The sequence below is a fragment of the Anguilla anguilla genome, chromosome 3 (assembly GCF_013347855.1).
Source record: "Anguilla anguilla isolate fAngAng1 chromosome 3, fAngAng1.pri, whole genome shotgun sequence".
NCBI classification, from domain to species: domain Eukaryota; kingdom Metazoa; phylum Chordata; class Actinopteri; order Anguilliformes; family Anguillidae; genus Anguilla; species Anguilla anguilla.
In genome coordinates, this window is record NC_049203.1 from 17,501,195 (window position 1) to 17,524,590 (window position 23,396).

Genomic DNA, 23,396 nt, shown 5'->3' on the forward strand with positions numbered 1-23,396 from the left:
AAACACTACAAAGTGCCGTTTCGCTTTCAGTCTCACAAATTGCTTTCAGCTCCCAGAGATCCTGCGAAAGACTCCCTCTCTCCCAATCAGGCATCGGAGACAAAACCCAACCGCTCCCAATTGCTCGACTGAACAGGACGACGCAGTTTGTTCTTTTAAATAACATTTTTTATTGCATGTGGCTATCGATAATCAATACAGACTAAAGCAATATTTAACTACACTCATTTAAATTATTGTTTTTTGTAGCATCACAATTAACAGTATATGAAGTATGTACAATGGAAGACACAGCAAGATCAAACAGACCTCTTAATATTTAACCTTTCGATATCAAGAAACCAGATACATACTCAGGATGAAAACACATGAAATTACTGTTAGGTTCCAATAGCAAAAACAGAAGGAAAAAAATGTACAAACAGCAAAATTTAATTTTGTCTTAAGGTTTTTAACAAACATATTAACACAATATTTATACATTTGGTTTCATTCTGTAAACTAAGTTGTTTTTTTAAATGTAAATATTGCATATGCCATTTGTGAATTGTACCTATGTAGCAAGATTAAATCTAATGTCAAGTATGACTTTTTTCTTATTTTTTTAAATATTACAGCATTGTTATAAAATATTTTCTTAGTGGCATTCCATCAGATAGAGAGTATAGACAGTAAAGGCCTGTCCTAAAATTTCAAAACTCCAGGCCGAACTTTAAGATTCGGCACATACCTTTATTAGTGCTCTCTGTTTGGGGGCTCCATTCAAACACATATGTACAACAAATGACAAATTATTCATTTCAAAATCAAAATTGTTATAGTTGTATTCTCTGAGTTTGTACACTATTTACAGCATTAGGCAATGTTGTGGAGAACGAGTCCAAGCCTGTGAATCAGGCGTGCTTTTTTGTATCGTTTTTTTTTTTTTTTTGTATCGCCATTTTGTTTTATCTTGTCGTACATCTGCAGAGATCACAGAATCCTCTACATTCAAATGTGTCTTGTGTTACAATCTAGGTGGTTGTAAGTGCAAGACCTTGCGTTGGTTGTAACGAGTTCCGTCCCCTCGGCCAGAAAAAAAACGCCCAGCAATGAAGCAGCAGTGTTGGTTTCAAGAGTCTGGCACATCCCTGATATCAACGAGCTCTCCCCGCCCCACCGCTCAGTCCCCCCCCCCCCCCTTTCAGCCAATCATATTCGGCCCAAAAGCTTGTCGACGGAGCGACCGGCCAATGGGAAGGGAGGTAAAACAGGAAAAAGACGACTTCCTGTGACATCGGCGGCACGCGCGAGAGAGATCGCGAAAGGATAGGGAACAATTGGGGTCAAAGTTTAAAGTGTATAAAGGTGCGGGAGGCGGGGTCTGACCGACGATGCTTTGACATCACAGTGACATCACACTGTTCTAAACACCTGAGCGTTCACAGCTTTTCGTGCCTGTTCAACCCTGCCTCCCATTCTCAGTTTGGCTTTCCCATTCTCCTGCCATTTCTTCACTATTTACTCCATATACGTACTTTGTAATATGATAAAAAAAGAAATTCTCTTGTGAACATTTAATTAATAATTAATATATTAAAATAAATTAAATGTTTAAGAAAAATAATAATACAAGAATTCTTTGAGTCTTTGATTTCAGAAGTTGAGCTCGAGCATTCAATACACAATGCCAGCAGCATCTGTTCATGCCTCTTGAAAACATTCAGGTTTCATGGCTAACGCTATGTCCTTTATTTTCTGTGTGTATAATAGGTCCAAACTCCTAAATTCTTCAGTAGAAATACTCTATGACAAAGTCAGTAAGGCTTTTGACTGGTAGTATGAAACATTCAGTTTTTGAAAATAAATTAATTATTTTATACTTTTTTTTTTTTACCATGCAAGAAAAAAAAATCTGGCTTTTTTCTGAGGTAGGGCTTTCAGAAAATTGTTGAATCTGTTGTTGAATCAATGACAATTCCACCTCTGTGCTGTACATGTTGCGCAAACACACACATACACACACACACGGGTATATGCCATATATAAATAAATAAGTGTGTGATGTGTATACGTGTGTCTGCATCCGGTTGAAGTGCGTTGAATGCGTCGTGAATCTCCAGGTTTGGTTCACAGGTTCTTGGAGCGAGGTTCACTGGCAGCTCAGAGTCCAGAGATCAAACAAAACCAGTGAAAATCTAAGGTTAACCTCCATGAAAAAGAAACAAAAAAAAAATCATATCTACATACATTTGTCTGCCATAAAAGTCTCTGTGACTCTACTAGTCTAAAGAGCAGCAACGTGATGGTTCCTGATAGAGGAGTCCAGGACTGGGGGGAGGGAGACAGTCATGGCAGCCCTCCGAGGTTTGGAGGGGGGACTGGGGGGGGGGGGGGGGGGGGGGCGGGGGGGTTGGGGGTCAGGAGGTCGTCTACAGCAGCACATGATCCATCCACTCGCCTGGCCACTCCTTTCATGGCGTCTGCTCGTCCACTCACAGGAAAGAGAGAGGGGAGAGCGGCACCCTGGTTAATCTGGAGAAACCGAAAGAGAGAGAGACAGAGAGAGTGAGTGAAAGAGGCCAATGTGACAGAATTTAAGGCACAGAATACAGCTGCATTTGTTCAGAAGTCAGACAGGAGAGACTAGAAGTGTGTGTGTTTGTGTTTGTGTTTGTGTGTGTGTGTGTGTGTGTGTTTACCACTGTGATTTATGTGGTTGAAATGGGACCACTGAAGGAAGGAGAAGGTTAAATGGTGCTTTCCCCTTGCTATTACCAAGTAAGGAATGCAGGCTCATTTGCTATGGGCAACTGAAGTAGCAGGTGCCTTCTCCGGGAGGAAAAAAACAGACTGGCATTTAACACCAAGCAGAAAGGGTCTCCAATATCTCACACACACACACACACACACACACAAAAAACACTCACGAACAAAATACAAACATACACACTAATAAGACACACTGTTTCTTCCCCTTGAAAAATAGATTCTCCTATGTTTTCAGTGCTAAATCAAGTTCAAAGATATTCATTCATGTCCAGAAGTCAAGTATAAAAAGTATAGTAAAAAGTATATAAAAGTAGCCCTGAGAGGTGTAACGCAGGTTTAGCACGTCGCACACACGCATTGCGCGTTACGTTTCTGGCAAAGCAGCGCGCGACCTAGCCCACGATCAGGGGAGCGCTCGCTTGCCTTTTTTTCCCTCTTTCTTTCCCCTGTGGAGATGGTAAGTCTGACCTTTACTCTTTTGTACTTGTTTGTGAGGCTGGATTTGCATAAGGGGGTGGGGGGGCCCGGGATAGGGGCGGAAGTCTGGGCAGAGAGCCCCGCCTCCCCCCGGGCCTGACGCTGTCAGTGATCTTTCTATTTCACCCCACCCCCCCCCACACACACACACACACACACCCCCCCTTCAATGAACAAGAGGTGTTTTCACAGAGCTCAGCTCGGCTGCCACACTTTACAGAACCCTCCATTCAGGACCTCAGGTCGCGCACAATGTCATCATTGTCATCGCTGCGCTCCCTCGCCTCGGCCCGTACGCAAACGGGGTCGTTTCCCCGGCGCTCCGAGCGGCGTCGGGCGCAGAGAGACGCCGTCTCGCCGCCGCGCGGGACGGTCCGTCCGCCGGAGGAGCGCAGGGGGAAGGCACCTGGCGAACCCCGGAGGCGGAGGGGGGTGGGGGGGGGGGCAGGCAATGCCGTGGTCTCGACAGCGCCGCCGCGTCACGCCGAGGACCGGTGTGGGCTAACCGTGCTTTAGCATGGTCGCAGCGCCGATAACATTAGCACGTGACTGGAAACAATAACAACATCCAGCTTATACAGAGAGAGAGAGAGTGGGAGAGAAAGAGAGAGGAGGAGAAACACCGACAGAGAAAGAGAGAGGGAGAGAAAGAGAGTGAGGGAGCGAGAGAGTGAGGGAGAGATAAACAGAGAGAAATAGAGAGACGTTGGTGTTAGCCGTGATGTGTTACGTGGACCGTACTCCCTCTCCGCTCTGTCATCGACTACCATAGAGGGGGTAATCCCTTTCAGATCCTATTTGCTTTAAGTTTATAATTCTCCCAATATACGGTGAAAGAGAGCTGGCCCCCTGCGCCCGGCTGGAGAATCATGCCATCTGGGCTTTCTGGAGGTCAGGGGTCAACTGACAGGTGCGCAGGCAGGAACACCACGTGTACCGCCATCCAAGAAGTCAAACATAATTCCCGCCCGCCTGTTTTCGGATCGTAGGGCCTGCGTGCTGCACTCGGGGTGGAGTCAAACGAATTCTCACGGAGTCAGGACTGACAGATCAAAACGCGACACCCGTGGCGAGAGCAATCTGACCGCGTTACACAAAACACTGCTCCTTTTCTTTAATAGCATGAAAAATACATGGGTCTTCCCAGCAGATATATGTGCCATGCCCGCACGAACTCTTGGCCTATGTTGTGCTCTTCCGAACCTCTGGAAGCGCACTGGAAGTGCCTGCAGTGGCAGGCAGCTGGGATACCAGGATACAGAGGCAAAAAGGGAGGGGAGGACAAACTAAACATGGAGGCCCAGCCTGGAGCCTCCTCTCGCACAGAAACCAGGTCCTCATCTTCTCTTCTGCCATCCCTACTCTTTCACTCTCTCTTCGTTGCTGCTTCTCTGCCCTCTCTCCCTCTCTTTCTCTCTCTTTCTCTCTCTATCCACCTGACGAGGGACCATTCTGTCCCGTCACTCCTCCATTACTATGAGTGACTGATCTGTTTGCTCATCTCCAGCCACACAAATCAGACAGCAAGCCCCTCCCCCTACCCACCCACCCACCCCTGCACTGCTGCCAAAAACAAGCTCGCAAATCAAGCACCTGGAGAGAGGGAGGGAGGGAAACCCCACCCCCCAACCACTCGCCCTCCCGGCCCAGATCCCAATGCAATAACTGGACCTACACGGTGGCTCACCACCTCAATTAACCCCCATACCCACATTAAGGAGGGGGTGAGCCGGTATTGGGGACGCGTGCCAGGCGGGCGATCCTGCTCCCTCGCTCCTCACTCCGGGCGGCCCACGGCGTGGCCCTCACGCGTAACCGTGGTAACGGGAGAAAGGGGAAAACCACAGTTCCCGCACATGTTAGGGAGATGGGAACAAGGTGGGTGGGGGGGGGGGGGCAATGAGGTCACAGAGCCGGTCCCAGCCGGTCTGAGGTGTCACGAGTGCAGGACGCTCGGACGCTCGGAAATCCTTAAATAAACCGGCCACACTCTCAGCAGGTGTTTGGGTTTGGGTCACGCAGACAGATGGGGCTGTTTGCTGCCACCCGGAGACCTGTTTTTCTCAAATATGTCGATCACGATGGACAAAAACCATAGAGGGGGAGGGGGGAGCAAACAGAATCTGCATCCACCCCCCCCCCCCCCCACACACACGCACACACACTTTTTCCAGGAATACAACGTGTAAAATCAATGCAGCGACTTGTTTGCACATTCTGAAGCTGAGACTGTCACAGCGCAGACCGGACTAGAGTGCCGCTGGAGTTGAACCCCTCGCCCCCACCCCTCCCCCCAGCCCTCCCCCCTCTGCCAGCACCCCAAACCCTGCACGTACACACCGCTCTTCATTACGTATCCCTTTCTCACCGGCTATATTTAGCCCTGGCACTGGGGCCGCGATACTGCCTGGAACGCACATATGCGCGCGCACACACACACACACACACAGTCAGAGAGGCCTGCTGAAGCACTTAGCAGCCACTGTAAACATGTGCTTGTCTTACACTCTCCATTTCCAATGAGAGCTCTGCGTCAGTCTCTCTCTCTCTCTCTCCCTCTCCCTCTCCCTCTCTCTCTCCCACTCCTTCTCTCTCACACTTCAGTTTCAATTCAATAGTGTTGTACTGGCAGGACAACCAGAGGAGTGCTGCCAAAGCAAATACAAACTACGTGAAGGACACCATTAACTAGTTTACAACCATGCTAAGTGACACATAGACATGTCTAACTGCAACGACAACAACAATACTAATAAAACTCCCTCTCTCGCTCTTTCTCTTGCTAGCTCCCCCACCCTCGTTCTCTCTCAGCCTCTCAATCTCTCTGTTTCTCTCCTCTCTATCTTCCTCCCTTTCACCTTCTCTCACCCTCTCTCTCTCTCTCTCTCTCTGTTACAGTACCACTTCCCTGACCCCATAGGAAGGGTCCATGCTGGACCGCACCAGTGGCAGCCATTCACCAGCCCTGGAACAACAAGAGCCTCATTGACCCGTTTCTTCCCTCTTTTTTCCCCTCCGCATCTCACTTCCTCCCCCACCCCCCCACCCCCACCCCCTGGGCCAGCAGTAGCCAGGCATCAATGAAGGATTGTTGTCGACCTTGAAGGGCTCGAAAACAGCTCCCAAACAGACTCAAATGCTCAGGCATGTGGGTGTTTGTTTTTTTGTTTTCTTTTTTTTTTTTGGGGGGGGGGGGGGGTGGAGGGTTACACATTTCAATGCTCTTTGCTCATCGGGGTGGAGAAACCCCCCCCCCCAAAAAACACGCCACCTCTCCACACCGCAGTTCTCCAGGTCGACAAAAAATACTTTCGAAACGAGAAGGAAAAGAAAAAAAACAACTCGGAGCAAACGGAATAGCGAAGCAGCCATTAACCTTAAACGGCCATACTCAGGGCTTTCAATCAAACGCGGACCTGCCCGCCCAGCAGCGCACGAGACGGTCTTTACGCGCCTAATTACCCGTCCTAAGACTCCCAGCGTAAACACCGGCCCCGTGCGAGAAGCCAAGACCACGTAATTACAGGCGGGAGGCTACCGCCGCGAGGCCGCGCGTTGGAGTTCGCCCCCCAACGCCCCTCGACGGGGGGGGGGGGGGGGGCGGGCGAGCGGGGAGAAAAGGGGGCGGGCCCCGCGGCACGGGGGATCTTCCCATCTCTCCGAGCCCAGACGTGGCTAACCCTAACCGCCGGCCGCGCCGCGCCCGCGCCGTCTTTTTCCCGTTCCCACGCCGGGAGGCGGAGAGGCGGGACACCCCGGAAAAGGACGGGGAGGTCGCCCGTTCTGAACGGCCCGACGCGAGGCCCAGAATCCGAAGGGGCGGGGCCGGCGCAAACGACCCGTATCGACGTCCGCGCGTCCCGCGCTATCCGCTCCACTGAAATCTGCTAAGCAACCTTAAAGTTAAACGCAAGATCACAAAAATAACAACGGTAATAATTATAATCGCATCAGCAGTGACTTTTACGTGCCGTAAAAACCCATTGAAAATTACAGTACGTACCCCACCAAACATGCTCTTCAAACCCCCCCCCCCCCCCCCCGCCAACACCACCCAATGCATTCCTCAGCTAGAAAATAAATGTATTCATTTAAAGCCCAGTCACACTGTGTACTCAGTCTCCACAGGCCCCTACACAAACGCTACGCCGTCATCATGATGGCGAGCCTTCGTACTTTCGGTTTTCAATTTCATCACGCATTCGTGGCACGCGTCGCGCTGCAGCCCCCACCCCCACCCACTGCACGCCACCGCACACCGCCGCACACAGATTAAATCTCATTTCTCAGGCGGGCCCGCAAACGGTCGCATCAATCTGACATCGCCGCGCCGCAGCGCCGCAGACCGCTTCGCAGAGCGGCGAGGAGCGCTTCTTCACCCTCCTCCCCCCCCCCCCTCTCCCGGAAACCTCCCCGGGCCCCGCTCGTCCCGCCGAGGCGCGGAGCCAAAAGTCACGCACCTTACGCAACGCCCCCCCCCCCTCCCCCCCCCCCCCCCCGATTTTCCGTTCAGCCCTTAAGACCCACCTCGGGCAGAGGGTTAAGGTGCCTCTCAAGAAACATCGGGGGGGGGGGGGGGGGGGATTTTAAAAACAAAACACAACTGCTTTTTTTTTTTCTGAGTGACACACCCGTGAAGAGCGCTTTGCAGTACCACCGCTTTGCCCGCTTGCTTGGAGCTCGTAACTTTGTTGTTTACAGGCACGGCGTGCCACGCCCATCGCCCGCCCGGGCCCGCTCCCCCGCGGCACACGGCCGCGATAAGAGCTCGTCCTCGAGGCTGGGCGCTGGCGCTCCGTCAGACGCTACGCGGAGGGGGGGAAACGCCAGCTACGCCTGAAGCCCTGGCGGGGTTAAGGAGAGAGGAGGGAACGGGAAAGGGCGGGAAGACGGGGCTCGGCGGGCGGAGAGGGCCGTGGGTACAGGGGGGGGGGGTCCCGGCGATGGCCACCCGGCTCAGGTTCTGGGGGGGAAGTGATTTTTGGAGGGGCGGGGTGAGGGAACCAACGGCCACCCCCACGCACTACCCTCCTGACTCCAAACAAAACAAGCCGCTCGTACAATGCCTAATCCCCCCCCCCCCCCCACCCCCCACCCCCCCCCTCTCCGCAGAAGGTAATCCTCCTTAACTCTCTGCTAAATGTGGGCAACGTTCAGGGCGTTTTTATCTCCGCCTGGAACATCCCGGCCTACTTCGGTACCCGAAGTGTGCGCGGAAAGCCCTGGAAACTTTGGCAGTGGGAGGGGGTCGGGGAGGGGGGGTCATGGGGCTACCTCTCCGGTCTCTTTCAGGGGAGCGTGGCTCGGCCGGGGCTAATGATAGCGGGGGCAGGAGACGTGTACACAAGGGCCGCTTTTTCAAAGGGGCCCCGACGCTAACCCCCGCTGGCGGAGGACAATGCGCACTCTCAAACTTCCTGGCTTCTGTACCTTGTAATTAAGGTATTATTTCAAAAGATCTGGCCGTCCTGGGGTGGGGGGGGGAGGGTGGGGGGCGGGCTGGAGCCGCGGCATGACTGAAAAATCCAGCCACTGCTAAGAAAATGTTTGTGTGTGTGGGCGTGCGGATGTGTGATCTTGTACGTGTGTGTGTGTGTGTGTGTGTGTGTGTGTGTGTTTTAAGTATAAGCTGAGGCCGTGTGGTACTATAGTAAGGCCCTTTAACTCTCTCTCCTTCTCCTTCTCTCTGTCTTCCTCAATATCTCTCCCCCTTTCCCTCCTGTTTTCTCTCCCTCTGTCTGTCTCTCTCTCTGTCTCTCTCTGCTCTCTCTGGCTGAGGAACAGACACTGGCCCCTTTCTGCTGTGGAGCAGATGGTCAGCAGCCATTAATGCATTGTCGGTGCCACTGATGGGCTTGATAACAAGTGAGCATTGCTTGGAATGGCAGGTGCACAACCCCGGCAAAACCATCTGCCGCCGCACGGCAGTCTGAGACGCCAAAATACGGCCAAAAAAAAAAAAAAACAGTGTTTACTATTCCCTCTGCCTTCTCCCGGGCCTCAGTCACCTGACACATGAAGGAGAGGACGGGAGGCCCATCTTTAAAAAGGGACAGAGAGAGAGCGCATGACAGGCGGACAGTGAGAAAGACAGACAGCGAGACAGAGGGAACTCTCCAGAAATATCTCTTTTCTGCAGTCAAATTCTAAGGCACATTAGTATTCTTTTGAGACCTTCATACGCGTCAGGACGGGGTAAAAGGTCACCCACTTGATTTACATCGCCGTGTTGGGGGGGGGGGGTGGGGGGGGTTGGGGGTAGGGTGGGCGTTTCTGAATCTTTATTAGTATTTCCCTGTGAAAGGGGGCTGCCTTGTACCCAAAATCCCCAACATGGCAAAATGCAACCGTTCACTTTGAGGCAATCACCAATAAATCCTGCTCGCCAGATTCTGTCACCAGCACTATTTCTGCCACCGTCCCTCTTCTTCTTTTTTCTTTTTTTTTTACATCTTTTTCTCCTTTTATGGCTGCGTTTGTAGTGGAGAGTGAATCCCAGAGAAACCGAAGGCTAGGCCAGGACCCGGAACACACCAAGTACTTCAAATTCCCAAAAGCTACAGCCACTTATTAATGAGCTGATCCTGAATGCCTGGGAGAGAAGGCCGCAGGGCCTGTGAAGTCGCTGAAACGGTGGCAACCTGCCGGCGCCGTGGTTACACTGCAGTAAACCCTTAGCCAGTTAGTTAGCGCATAACCCGTTTTCCAGCCCGTTTTGTCATATTTCCCGAAAGCAGGTGCCGGGACTTCTAACCGCCGCGGTTGCACCGTGGGGAGGAGCGTTGTAAACACTGTGGTGTTGTTTTTCTAACCCTGCAGAGCTTTTGTTGTGAGGAATGTTGTAAACAACCAATCAGGGTTTGCTGTTGGGGACCTTTCCAAGAATGCACCTGGCTGCCTTGCTTTGTTTTTGTTTTTTTTAAAGGATTGAGTGCCCCTCCCAATTGCGCCTGGGGACTTGGTCTTTCAGAAACTGCAGGCCGGAGAGCAAGGGAGCATGGTGAACTGAGCAGCCCTGTTCGGAGAGGCAGAACCCCGGCATGGCAGGTTCCCTCTGATGAGTCGCAGCGGGCTGCAATCAAATCTGAAGGTTGCCTGTTATTATCCTGCCTCGTTTGAACGCGGAATATTTTGTAAAGTTCTGTTTATCATAGCTCTGCGAGAAACTTCCTTTGGCCCAGAGTCAGGCAGACTCATGATCGCAGATCGGTTTTTTATTGCTCATCACAACCGTGCGACAGAAGCATCCCGCGATTCAAAGTTCTCAACGTACTTGTGTGAGGTGTCACTGAGACGCCACTGAAAGATACGTGCATCCACAGCAAATTCTGAGGACGCGCATGGGCAAACAGAGAAAGAATAACTCATTTTATTTAAGTTTTAAACAATGTCATCAATATGTCATCAATATGTTTCTGTTGTTTTTTTATTTTTGTTTTAGTTACATTTGTTAGACCTTCTTTACAATCATTGGTTGTATTGGGGTCTACGCTTTGCGAAAAAATAAAATATTACAGCCGCTGAATATCACCGTACTTTGCAATGTGTTTGTGTGCGTGTGTGCATGTTACTGCTTTACGGGAAACGTAAGCCCAATGAAAAGTCAGCAGCAGCAGGTTACAAAAACAAGGGAGCGTTCACCTCTCCCAGCAACCTTTGCACACGGTCTGCATTCCAATCGTGAAACGGAGTGCCTGACGACTGATAAACAACTGACTCACTTGTTTTTCTCAAGGAGAGACTATGATCGCGGCGAACAGCAAAGGCTGCCTTGCGGCGTCTTGACACCCGGCGCACATGTTCGATCGGGGGACCTGACGAGTTACAACACAGCAGACTCACTGACCCAGCAGAGCAGAGTTGTTATGGCTTTACGTCACCCTCTTTTGCTACCCGCATCAGTAGCTACGATACACGGCAGCCTCCGGCCGTAATGTGTGTGGAATAACATAATAGTTTATATTAAATACCACAATCACTCTTGTGTTGTGTAAACAAACAGCGGTCCCAAGTGATCTGTTATTTGTGCGTTAGTCCGTCGTACATCATTATTATTGGTAATACGTATATATATATATATATTTTTTTTTTTTTTTTTTTTTTTCTTCCAAGAAATCTATGAGGAACTGGTCAACATGACCCAATGCAATAAGTTACAGTAATATCTGACAACCAGAAACATGTTTTGTTCAAGTAGGGACTCGATCTACAGATTAACCCTCAATGCGCGCCACGAACCGAGCGTGAACGGGTTCACGTGAGCATGAACAGACCCGTCAGTAGCCTACAATGCGATGGCCACAGACAGAACTGGATGACGCGCTTTAAACAAATCGCCACTGTTCTTCGACAGGCTTCCTTTAAATACCTCCTGTTACCGTCAGGTCCCTGGACAAAATGTCTGTCAGTGACGGGTCACAAGAGCTACTGTGAACGGCTTGTACACTGGTAAACTGCTTTTTCATGTGTGTGTGTTTTTATTATTCGTTGAATAATAAAAAATAATAATAAAATGAGAATGATAATAATGTTATGTGTGCTAATAACAATAGCTAATGTGTAATTATGATTATGATTATTAATAATAATAATAATACATTCCAGCATACATTTTCAGCATCACATAGAAAAGGTTGCTTGTTGAGATTTAAAAAGCCAAAGTATTTGGTACAAGGGTTGTGTTATTCCCGAGTAAAATATTCATGAAAAAGCTTTCATTCAAATGACAGCTGATTTAGAGCTCGTTACAAGCGCCGAATACGTTGAGTGACCCGCCTCCTCCGACGCGATTTATTAATGTTAGTGTATACAGTCTGGGCTAAAACAGAGCTGAGCGAGGAAGATTATATTAAGCGCGTAAAATGCGCCACATGTAGCTCAAGTCATGTCAAATTATGAATCGACTGAAAACAAACGACAGATTCTAAGATAAGCATTGGTGGAACGTGGTTCATGGTAATAAATATGAAACGCGGATATAATAATATAATATAAAATATTATAATATACTTAAAATAAAAATAGGTGTCAAAATTAAAACGCAAAAGTTCCAAAGTAAATGCGGTCAAAACATATGTGTGTGTGTGTGTGTGTGTGCGTGCGTGCGTGCGTGATTATAGTAAGTCTACATAATTACATCTCCTGTCAGCATTGAGTCACACATTCAAAAGCGTTGCTGTCCGCACTGTGCATGACAAGTTCTTGTACATATCCTTTTTACGGGAAGTGTAATGCGTTTGGTTATTTAGAATCCACCGGCACCAATTAATGGGAAATGTTATACATTCAAAGCATTCGCACTACATAATGTCCTTAAAATAGGTTTTAACAGTTTACATTAGCAATTCCAATCGGAAACCAACAAGCCGTAGGCTAGGCTAGGCTATAGCATCAGCTGATCTGGTCCAAAATAACTGCGTCACTAAACCTGCTCCGACTGCAAGCATCACTCCCCAAAGGCACAAGAACCTTCTAGTATTCTAGAACTAGCTTTGCACCACACCATTTGTTTTCACTGCATTTTCAATATAGTGATGTTTTTGCATTACACCTGGCCTTTCAAGACGATTACAACTATTTGTTTTTCCTAAGTAACGTTTCATACGGCGCCTTGAACGATGCATTGATTTACATTGCAGTAGTATACTCTTTCCGTATCTGTTTATCTAACACACAGTTTGATATTATACGACGATGGAAACGTTTGTAATGTATGAGATCAGGTCAACCCGCCAAAGCATCAACCAGCGAAAAGTAAACATGCGTGTCTGACGCGCTTTCATTTTGATTTACGGTTTACAAATTGTCACCATCCACTGAAATACTGTACCTGAAAACATATAAGGTGCAACACCCCGAATTGTATTCCGAAACACAAACAGCCGTTTACAAAACGTAATTTAAGCTGCAACACAGTGTTTACACCCTAAAAATTAAAAGTCAATAGCCACGAGCATAATGGCTGCAGTAGGCTATTACATAACATTGTGCAGTTTTTTGTTGATTTTTTACTGTCACAGTATGCTGACTCAATATACGAGACTGTATGATCATAAGTACCATTTAACACAAACCCAAATGCCAAACGCATTAAATAATTTATACCAGGGGGCCACTGCATGGTATATTTTTTTCTGCTTCAGTTAACAGTTAGGGCACAACAATTCTAACAGCTGTAGATAGCAGAAACGGAAGTCACCCCAATCACTCTCAACTAGAAACCTGACAACAAAACCGAAAAAATGATAGGTATAATTTTAAGCTCACCAGAAATACGCGAACTATTGCACAATTTTTTTAAAGTAAGATGCAACATGTAGGCTACTCCGTAATACACAACTCCAACAGAGGAAGAAAAAAAAGCACATTTTGCAAATAGATCGAGCCGTTTTAAATGTATTTACATGCGATGAGCGCGAAGTATTTCACCCAGGGAGGTAATAAATACAATTGCACTGCCTACAGTATTCCAGAGTAGCATAAACTCAGTAGGTGAGGGACAGAAAACTAAACACTTGCCCCAGCCTAGTGCAGGCACAGATACATATTTCCACTGAATTTCAAGAACGTTAGTAGAAGAATGAATGGACATGCACACACATGCACACACACTCACCTTTAACTGTGGTGGCTGTCTCGTTGAATCCAAGGCTGACGTAAGGGGTAGCATGAATACCGTTGATGCCCCCTTTGCAGTAGCTGGCAGCTTTCAGCCTGGCTATATTCTCGCAGTTCCCCAGATTTCCATCCATCAGGTTTAAGGCAATGTAGTTGAGTCCGTTTTGAAATCCTGCCGAGGTCTTACGACACATGGGACTCCCGTACTCCTCGTCCGAGCCCTCGCAGTTCCGGACCGAAACGTTCTCCACCGAGGCTGAGCTGTGCCTCTTGGGATCGTGGGCAAAGGAGGGATAGACGGGTGTGACAGTGGTGGTTGAGGAGAAGGTCTCAGAGCTGTGTCGCCTGCGTCCCTGGGGGTCGGCCCGGATCACTTTGGCCCCCCGGTCCGGATCCACGGTGGAACAGGACACTAGAAATGCCTCCAACACTGGAGCCCCCTGGTCACTGAGGGTCAGACCCTTCACCCCGTTGGTGGGGCTGGTGGTTTGGGCGCCATCGGCGGTCTGCGAAATCGGCTGGAGGGGGGTGCCAGCGATGCCAAACGCCATCTCCGTGTAGTCGTCTTTTGCGGAGCCGGGGAGGCAGACTGAGCCGATCTTCGCCTTGAGGTACTCCTCCTCGGGCTGGCAGGGGTGTGAAGACAGTTTAGACTCAGAGGGAGCTGCGGGGGCGTCCCCCGGTTTTGGTGACTGTGCATTGCTCAGATCAATGTTCATGTAATCGGAGAGGGGAGACCTCCTCTGGCCGCTGGAGCCTAGCGAGGACGCCGGGCTCTCGGTGGACAGGGAAGGCGGCGAGCAGCGGGGGGCTTCGCTAAAATCTATGTTAATGTACTCCCCGGGGCTTTTTGGCTCGGTGGGCAAAGGATGCTCATTCATACTTGGCAAAGTCATCAGCGTGTCCAAGATCAACCTGGAGGGTCTGCTGGCTCTCCCTCTGTGCGTCAGGATCTCGTTCCTGCCACTCTGCCTGGCGAGCGCGGGCGCCACGTGCATCATGGTCACCATGGAGCCGGGGGAAATCGCGCAGTAGTTCGACTCATCTGCCGCCTTCTGACCCTGCGGGTTCATCATCACGTATTGGTCGCTATCTCCATTTTGGGGCGTTTGTGCTTTGCAGCCGCGAGGCAGCAGGGTGAAAATGTTGGCGGGTCGCGGGTGCTCGCCCACCAGAGAGCTGAGGAGGTAGTCGGTGGGCGTCAGAGAGACGCAGGGGTCGATGGGCGACATGTTCATGTACTCCCCGTTGGTCAGCTTCCCGTCAGAGCTCTCCATAGACAGCTTGGAGCCACACCACATCCTCATGTACCCGCTGTCGTCCAGGGAGCCACAGCCACTGGGGGAGTCAGTCCGCAACCCGTTCACTACGGTCTGGGGGTGGGACCGGGGGTTAATGATCTGTTTGGGGGCAGACACGCACATGGGGCTCATGGGCATGTAGCTTTCGTTTTTCCCGCCTTGCAATGCTGCGCCAGGTGTCATAGGCATGTAACCGTTGTCGCCCAGGTTGCTAGACGAGCTCTTAAGAGATCCGATTTCGATGTCCCCGTAATCCTCAGGGTAGGTGACTTTTGGCGAGGTGGTGTGCGAGCTGCGTGCCGAGTGCCCGTTGCCATGCGTAGCCCTCATCAGTGTGTACTCATCCAAGGAGGTGGACGACACCTGCGCTGGCGCCCTCTGCTGGGATGGGGTGGTGAGGGAGTATGTCCTCTTCCTGTAGGCTTTGTCCAAGTCCAGTACCTCCTCCGTGGGCGTCCGCCGGTAGATGTGTCCGAAGACGCTGCCAGACGGCCGCTCCATCGTCATGTAGCCATACGCGTCGCTGCCCTCGCGGGAGGGAGGCGTGTCAGCAATAGATTCGGGCGTGTTGCTCCGGTTAGCCGTCTGGTGCCTGACGTCCCCCGGGCTGGAGCCGTAGTCGTCACATGACATGAATCCGGCATCACTGGGGGACCCCGAGACGGAGGCGCTGCCGCTTGACGGCCGCTGGATGGTCTCAGAGGCAGAGCCGTTGCCACTGCTGGAGGACAGGCTGACGGGGCTGGCGGCGGAAGGTGGGGAGTGGGACACAGGCATGCACATGGATTTGCTGTGCTGGAGTGAGGAGGATTCAAACATCCGACAGGGCCTGGCGGTGACTGTGTTGGACCGGCTCAGGTGTGTCCGGTTAGTGCTGGGGCTGATGGGACTACTGTTCACTGACATGGGTCTGATCATGGTGCCGTCCCCTTCACTGGCAGTCCGTATCCGACAGGAAGTGAACTTGCTGACAGGCGACGTCGCTGCCATGCTGTCAGTCCTCGACCTCCTGAGAAGCCCGGTCTGACTCGGGGGCAGGTTGTTTAAGTGCCGCCTCGTGGGCACCGAGATGGGGTTTGTGCCGGAGGACTGACTTTTGCTACGCGGTCTAAACTCCGAAAGCTCCTTCATCGCTTTCATAGCCTCCAAAATGGTCTCGTGTATATTCTGCGCAACCACGGAGTCGTCCGCCTGCATCCACAGTTCGCCCGGTCCTGTGGAGGCAGACCTGCCCACCTCGATGAAGAAAAAACTGTCAGAGTGGCCGCATCTCCGGATATTCATGAGCTGTAAGCTGACGGACGCAACCTCCGAGTTCAGTTTTACGAAGCTAATTGTCCGGCTGGATAAGCACAGCCTGTACACCCCCGTTAAATTCTTACTCTGACCCAGTCCTTTGGATTTTAAATTTACTTGCCATACCTCCTTATAAGCGGCATTCACCGGCGTGATCATACCGTAGTTCGCCTCCTCGAATCCCACCAAAGAAGACGCAGAATTAGACGCCGATCCGTCGTACACTTTCCCCTCGTTCATTAAATCTGTTAAGACTCTGTACCAGTTGTCTTGTTCCTGTTCGTTGTCAGCAGCTACGGCAAAGTACTCGTCCTTGGTGTAAAGCGCGATCAGGTGTTTGTGTTTAGCGTCCGCTCGCTTGTTGATGTTCAGACAGGAGTCCAGAGGTATAACCCTCTTAGCAGCCGACTTGTTTTTCCATTTCTTCTCGTTCTCGTAGTACTCCAGTCTGGCAGGGAAGCCCTCGCTCTGCTCCTTCAGCACGAAAAACCGCTTGTGTCCGTGCTTCTGCTTCTTCAGGTATCCGCATTTCTTAATGTTGTTATTATTAATATTCACATTAGAAAATAAGTGTCCTCCTGTCGTCGGCGGACTCGCCATTCTGGTGTCCTTAACTCTCACTTTCTTTAACTTGTTGTATGTTCAGTGCTATAAGCGCAAATAAAAAACCTCGTCTGTATCTCCTCGCGCTATTTCAGTGCCGGCGCCGAGCTCTCCATTCGGTATCTGTAACAGTTTAACAGTAAATAACACATATCACTGAGTGACTGAACTGAACAGAAAAACAACATGTGACGTTCTACACATCCAACGTTAGTTACAAAAAAAGAAAGAAAAAAATACACACACTCATACGGAGGCGGTGCAACCTTGAAGGGGCGTACCTATGAAGCCGCCTATTTGGTAGTCTCATTCGACTCATTGGTCGAACTGACAGATTGATAGGAACGCAAACCCGTCAAACGAAAATAAACCCTCCCATTATAAAGTCCTCGCTCCGCCTCTCACTAGGGCAGTTTAAGGTACAGTAAACGTAAGTCAGTTATCTATTAATTTGCGTTGTATTCTCTTCCTCAAAACAGTTTTCCTAGTAGATCGTTTATGCAAAATAAAGTATTTCTTTTCGGAGAATAAAGTAGTATTTTTTATCTGGAAATGGGGGCGGCATTAATATTACCCAGAACATGATGGTAAAGTACGAGCTGATGAAAGGCAATGCGGGCATTCCTCTAGAAGAACGATAAATTCCGTGTATTTAAAAAAAAAATTAAGTAGCGTATGTAATAAAATAGGGCATTATAGTCATTTTCAGAGGCAGGCGAAATGACGTTATATTTTCTTTGGAATGATGATGCACACTTCATCTTAAACATGTATAACTAGGAAATGCGTGCGTTATCGTGAATCATGAAACACGAACATCCTTCCAAATAAAGTGCGCCAGCGATATTGCGAGTTCATGGTGATGTGTCCCACGCACCGGGGAGGTATTTTTTGTTAAAACTTGTTTTCGAGATCACGTTGATAGCACGTTGGTGTTTATTCTGTCGGTAAAATGAAAACAATGCAGCAAAATATGTATAGCCTGTGAGATGAATGCATTTAATACGACATATGTTTACAACGAGTGGAATGGGGCGTCGTAAAATAATAATAACAATAAACACCGTAGAATATGTTGATTCGCGTGTCAGAAACGGGCAAAAAGTTAAGATAATGTGTTAGATACAGGAAATAAATCGTCTATGTTGTTTTGGGGATGAGACTGTGTTTGCGTCCTGTCGAAATAACTGAAACTCGTAACAGTAAGAAAGTTTGTACACGTAATGTAACCAACAGCACCAATGGCAGCACGGGGTGCTGCATTTTTTCGACAGTGAAGTTGTAAACAAGCATTACGGCGGCCACTGCGGTACACTGTCCCAGAAAAAAATAAATACTGCAGCTTTACAGAATTTGCATTCTCCTTGCGAATAAGTGTTTATATCTATTACTCATTTATGTTTAATTCTTAACAGTCATAACAGATACGTTACTGCGTTTAGATCTGGTGGGATTACTGAGATGTAACATTGTAAACAACCGAGAAGTTATGCAGCTTCTTACGTATTACATAACGCGCCTGGTGGTCCATTTTAAGCGCTTGAGTTTAGTTGCACACCACGGCATATACTGCCTCTAGCGTTTCCGACAGCTGTATTTGCATTTGGCTGTTATTTTCCCTGAGAAGATGCTGTCGGCAACCGACAGTCAGACGAATACGTCCTGCTCATTTTTGTTACATTTTGATTAAGTATAATACGTGTACAATTATTTATTGTTTATTTGCTTGGGTAGCGTGGAAATACTAATGCTATTTTGTGCTGACTGATTTATGGATAAACCAACAAGTATCTCGGATAAGACCAAATATATGCAACCTTTCTCCAGGCAACTGATCAGTCATTTGATACCACAATGCGTAAAACGGACTGTTCAGGTCTTGAGGGGTTGTTTTGTTACTGCGTAGTAGATGCGTATGTGGTACAGAAGCCAAGAATTCCGCCACCCTCCGGTTGCCTTTTAATCTGTTATGCACGCACAGGCAACTCATCCCGCGGAGAGGTACCTCCTTGCCCGGGAAAACACTGCTCATATGCGTGATGACGTAAGACCGCACCAAACCGCCCTCTGCAGGATTACGCTCCGTTCCGGTGCTCGTTACGCAGTTGTTTTGGAATAGCAAGCGCCTGCCGCTTTTTAGAACCCGCGTCATTTATGACTGGGAAGCCTACAGAAAGATGCTTCCGTGCTCAGCAGTCCGTTTCTGATGCACCAGATATCTTTAACCCTTTAATAGCAAACACGTGTCTTTTTTCAAAAGTGATCAATACTGAATGTGTATCCACTATTATACACGTGATGGGATGACAGTAAAGAGGACATCAAATAAAAATGACACATAACTGCCAAACTACAGTTTCATAAGATCATTGTTCAATATTTTTTGCAGAAACCCAGGGCAGTTTTGTAATCAGTCATGTAATATCCGGCAATGTATTAGCTATATCGCTTACTCAGCACTTTGTGTCCTCAAATGCAAGGTCAATTATATAGTGCAGAACAGGGGTCAGTTACACCAGCAAAGCACTGATTGGACAGATTTAGTTACAGGATTGGATCATATTATGGGCTGACATTTCCTAATGGACTCCATGTTTCTCATGAATAACATAATTAAACCAAACCATTGTAGTTGTTGTCTCAGGCCTGCCATTGTGGCGTAAGGAGGGGAATTTACCCGGCACACATTTCACCGACACTATGCCTTTATATGTGCAGTGTACGTGGTGATGTGTCAAATTTTGTTACATTTTATACATTTTTGTTACCTTTATTCATTGAAAATTTGTCTTTATCTTTGACTCACAGTAAAATGCAAGTGTTATTTTTTAAACAGCTTTGCAAAGTCTAGCAATCAGCAAGTCACTTGGTGAAGATGCTTTATATTTTTTGAGTTAAAGTTATTAAAATGTAAAATTCAGGCCTAAGTGGTCATTGGTCATGAGTAATATGACACTTTGGCCAAACAAATAAAGCTGTCTCCTTCTCAACGTGTAGTTACTGTCCATCATTACTGATTGGTGTGTGACCAGCTTCTTACGAGAATCAAAGGTTTCATTAGTGGCAAGACATTTGGTCCAGTCTGTAGGGTGACCGACTCGTAAGCCATATATGAGTCCCCCTGCACAGCTGTGGGATCGATCCTCTGGCACGGCTGAGCAGTCACCCTTTTTATATCTATTACCCTTACCTGTCTGAATAAAATCAAAAATATGAAAGGGGCGCAGACTGTCTGCTCTCTTTATGTATTTAAAGGTTTTCTCATTTTATAGGGATGATGCAAACCATCCTGAGAAAAATATTTGTTGAAATGATACCTTTTTTAAATGGTTTTAACAGGGGTGTACAATTCTCTTTGATTTACGATGCGGTGCATTTAAGTACAACATTTACTACCCAGGTATATTCATGTCTCAGTGTTGTACTTAAAAAATGAAGTCATTTTAGGCTAGGGCATAATTTTACGTGGGGCACGCTGACAGTCGCATTTCAAAGTGAACAAATCGTCGGATCGGCACATTGTTGGTGTTTTCTTCTCTCTCTCTCATTATTTTTACATTACCTCTATTTCTTCAACTGATGTAAAATGTAATGATATGGTCAGCAGGGTCTATTAGAATAAGCCTCCGCATCCACGCATCAGGTAACACCTAGCTCACAAAATTGCAGGCAGGCACTTATTGTGGAGATTGGGCAGGTGTGTGTGAGTGAGTGGGGGGGCGGGGTCCTGACGTTTAACTCATAAACTGCCCTTGTGTAAAATGTAAATCAGAAGTCCATAAAAAGGCAGTAGGGTGCTCAATTCCTCTCCCCGTGAAATGTAAACTGTAACGCATGCATCATCAGGCTAATACTGCCGTCCATCTGCCTCCTGGCGTCATCGCATATGCCTAATTAGACCATGCATATGCATCGGCTTTTTGATTTACATGCGATGGAACACAAATTTACAAGTTCGTTAAATGTGCATTAAACCCCCTTATTTATGAGGCTTTACAAAAGAAACCACAATTACATCCAGACGCATTGGTTAAAATTCCTTTGCGTCAAAGTGTTTGTTTTGTTTATTTGGTTGTTTGTTTTTTGTGTGTGACTCTTTTGAAAAATGAAATCATATGTATATTTGGCATCATTAAGAAGTGTTTTAGTGTCTATTATGGAATGGGTTCTGAGTGGTGTGTTTGTATTTTGGTTACAGGCATGTGCTGTCAGTTTCTAAGGACGTGTTGTTGTGCATCACAATGACGCTGTGTGTGTGTGTGTGTGTGTGTGTGTATCTGTCTGTGTCTATATGGTTTAGGGGTGGGGGGAGGGGGGCAGTGGGGGCAGGGTGATGAAGGATCAAACAGATGGACTGCTGTAGATGTTGTTTTCAGCCCTAAAATCTACAAGCAGCGTGTCAAAAGTGTTTTAAAACTCTTCCTCAGGACCCAGGCAGCAATGGTACCATCATACTTCCCTACAGGCCACTGTGACCTCCCCACGAATCATCAGTCCAGTCAGACACCCCCCACCCACCCACTCCATGTCAGTTGAACTTCCCTGAGAAGCAGGGGGGAGCATGATTGTTTTCATAATCTTTCAGAAAGAAGATTATGTTATTCAATCTGATGAGCTGAGCTCTAGGAGGGAGGTCAGCTTTGCCCCTCTCGCCGAAAAGCAGACACCCCAAGCCCCCTCCTAAATGAACAGCTGTCTATTGTGGTTTTAATGCCACTGCAATCAGATTTAAGAACCTCAGCCGGGGTGTCAGATCCGTATGGGGTTTGTAGCTTGTTGTTGTTTTTTTGGGGTTGTTTGTGATCTCCCGTGCTGTGTGCTTTTGTGTGTGTGTGTTTTGTTCAAGTGTCACGATAAGTGCTAAGCTGGCGACAACATGTGTTCTTGGCATTAAAAGCCAGTAATCCTGGCACAATGGCACATGTGGCTGGCTGCTTTGTTTCAATATGGCCACTCAGTCAAAGCGGCCACCTCCCTCACTCCCGTCCCCAGCGTCTGAGTCAGTCCTTGGTGGAAATGGTGATTGTTTATTTGCTAAACAGATGCTGTACGTCAATGTGACTTTGACTGTCCTGGCGTAACCCCGTTCCCCCTTATTAATATGTATTATTTATTGTTTGTTTGCTTGGCAGATGCTTTTAATGACGGAGATTACCCTGCCTGCATTGTTCACATTATCTGTTTGTGCAGCTGGATATTCATTAAAGAAATGCAGGTTAAGCACCTCCTTCAAGGGTATGGTCTCAAAACAAATGGTAATTGCAGTGCCATGATGCTGAATTCAGCCTGCAAACTCCTGGCCGTCTAAACACGCTACTGCCGCATCTATCTGTGCCCTTAGATACCTTTTGCACATTTATTGTGCTTAAATTATTCAGATCTGTTTTATGTTCTCACACCTTAATGTAATAATATCCTCCATTTTGTGTCCGAACAGTCTGGTCTGTCCATTATCTCAGTCAGAAGATGAGTGTAGTTGTTTTTTTGGCTGTGAAAGCTTTCGGTGTTACTCTGTTCTGAAGGATCAGGTGGTAAGCCTTCGCGTCTAAAAGTCAGCCCTGTTTGTTACTTTGTTACTCTGGCCCAGAAACATCAGCGTGGTGACTTTTTGTGTCTACGAAAGTAAGGTCTGTCAGTTACTGTGCTGTGAAAAAAGGGGCGTGGTGAGTTTTTCTGTGCCAGTATAAGTCATCTCTGTCAGTTACTCTCATCTGAAACGGTGGTGTCATGGGCACAGTTTAATCTCAGGTAGGTTATTAGTAAGCCTGGCAGATAAATCAATGCTTAAAGCATTCCCTTTGATTGAGTGAGTCAGAGACTAGTGGGATGGGGATGGGGGGGTGGGGGGGTGGGGGCGCTCACTCGATTTGTCATCCCTGTGCTGATCCAATAGGGAGCTGTGCGAGGAAGTACCAGTGAGTAAGTGGAGCAGTCTGGCACGTCCCATCGGCCCGGCACAGTAACCCTTCTCTCGCTGTCTGCCCACTCGGATACTCCCTTTCAGGTACGTGTTGCAGAACTCTGTACCATGTGCATTAGCGTCGGAACAGGGGGCTGGTGGGCGACTCAATCTCTTTAGGCACTATTTAGCGTATTGAGTGTTCTGATGGATGTGACCTGTGCCAGGGTACACTGCGGCTGGTCAGTCAGCTGGGATGACAACATAGCGGGCGCCCACAGGCTATGTGAAGCACTTGTAGAGAGCAAGCTTCAAAATTGACTGTACTGATAACTGGGGTGTGGGGTTACCCTTATATGAAATTTGGACAGGTGAAGTCAGAGGGGCCGGATGTCGTCCTAAAATGGCTGCAGGCACAGGAGGTGTGCATGGCAGGCTAAGGACAACACATT

The 23,396-nt window shown here is 48.2% G+C and overlaps 1 protein-coding gene across 1 annotated transcript; it reads right to left on the reverse strand.

The window, feature by feature from the left end:
* Positions 1–2,373: 2,373 nt before the first annotated feature.
* On the reverse strand, positions 2,374–17,263 carry irs2b (insulin receptor substrate 2b). Its single transcript, XM_035409162.1, has 2 exons — positions 13,844–17,263; positions 2,374–2,514 (listed from the first exon to the last, which is right to left on the reverse strand). The coding sequence occupies exons 1-2, from the start codon at positions 17,040–17,042 to the stop codon at positions 2,510–2,512; spliced, it is 3,204 nt and encodes a 1,067-aa protein (XP_035265053.1). The 5' UTR covers positions 17,043–17,263; the 3' UTR covers positions 2,374–2,509.
* Positions 17,264–23,396: the final 6,133 nt, after the last annotated feature.

Bases quoted from the DNA above. Each gene is read 5' to 3' on its own strand.
- irs2b (XM_035409162.1), bottom strand. From the start codon at position 17,042: ATGGCGAGTCCGCCGACGACAGGAGGACACTTATTTTCTAATGTGAAT.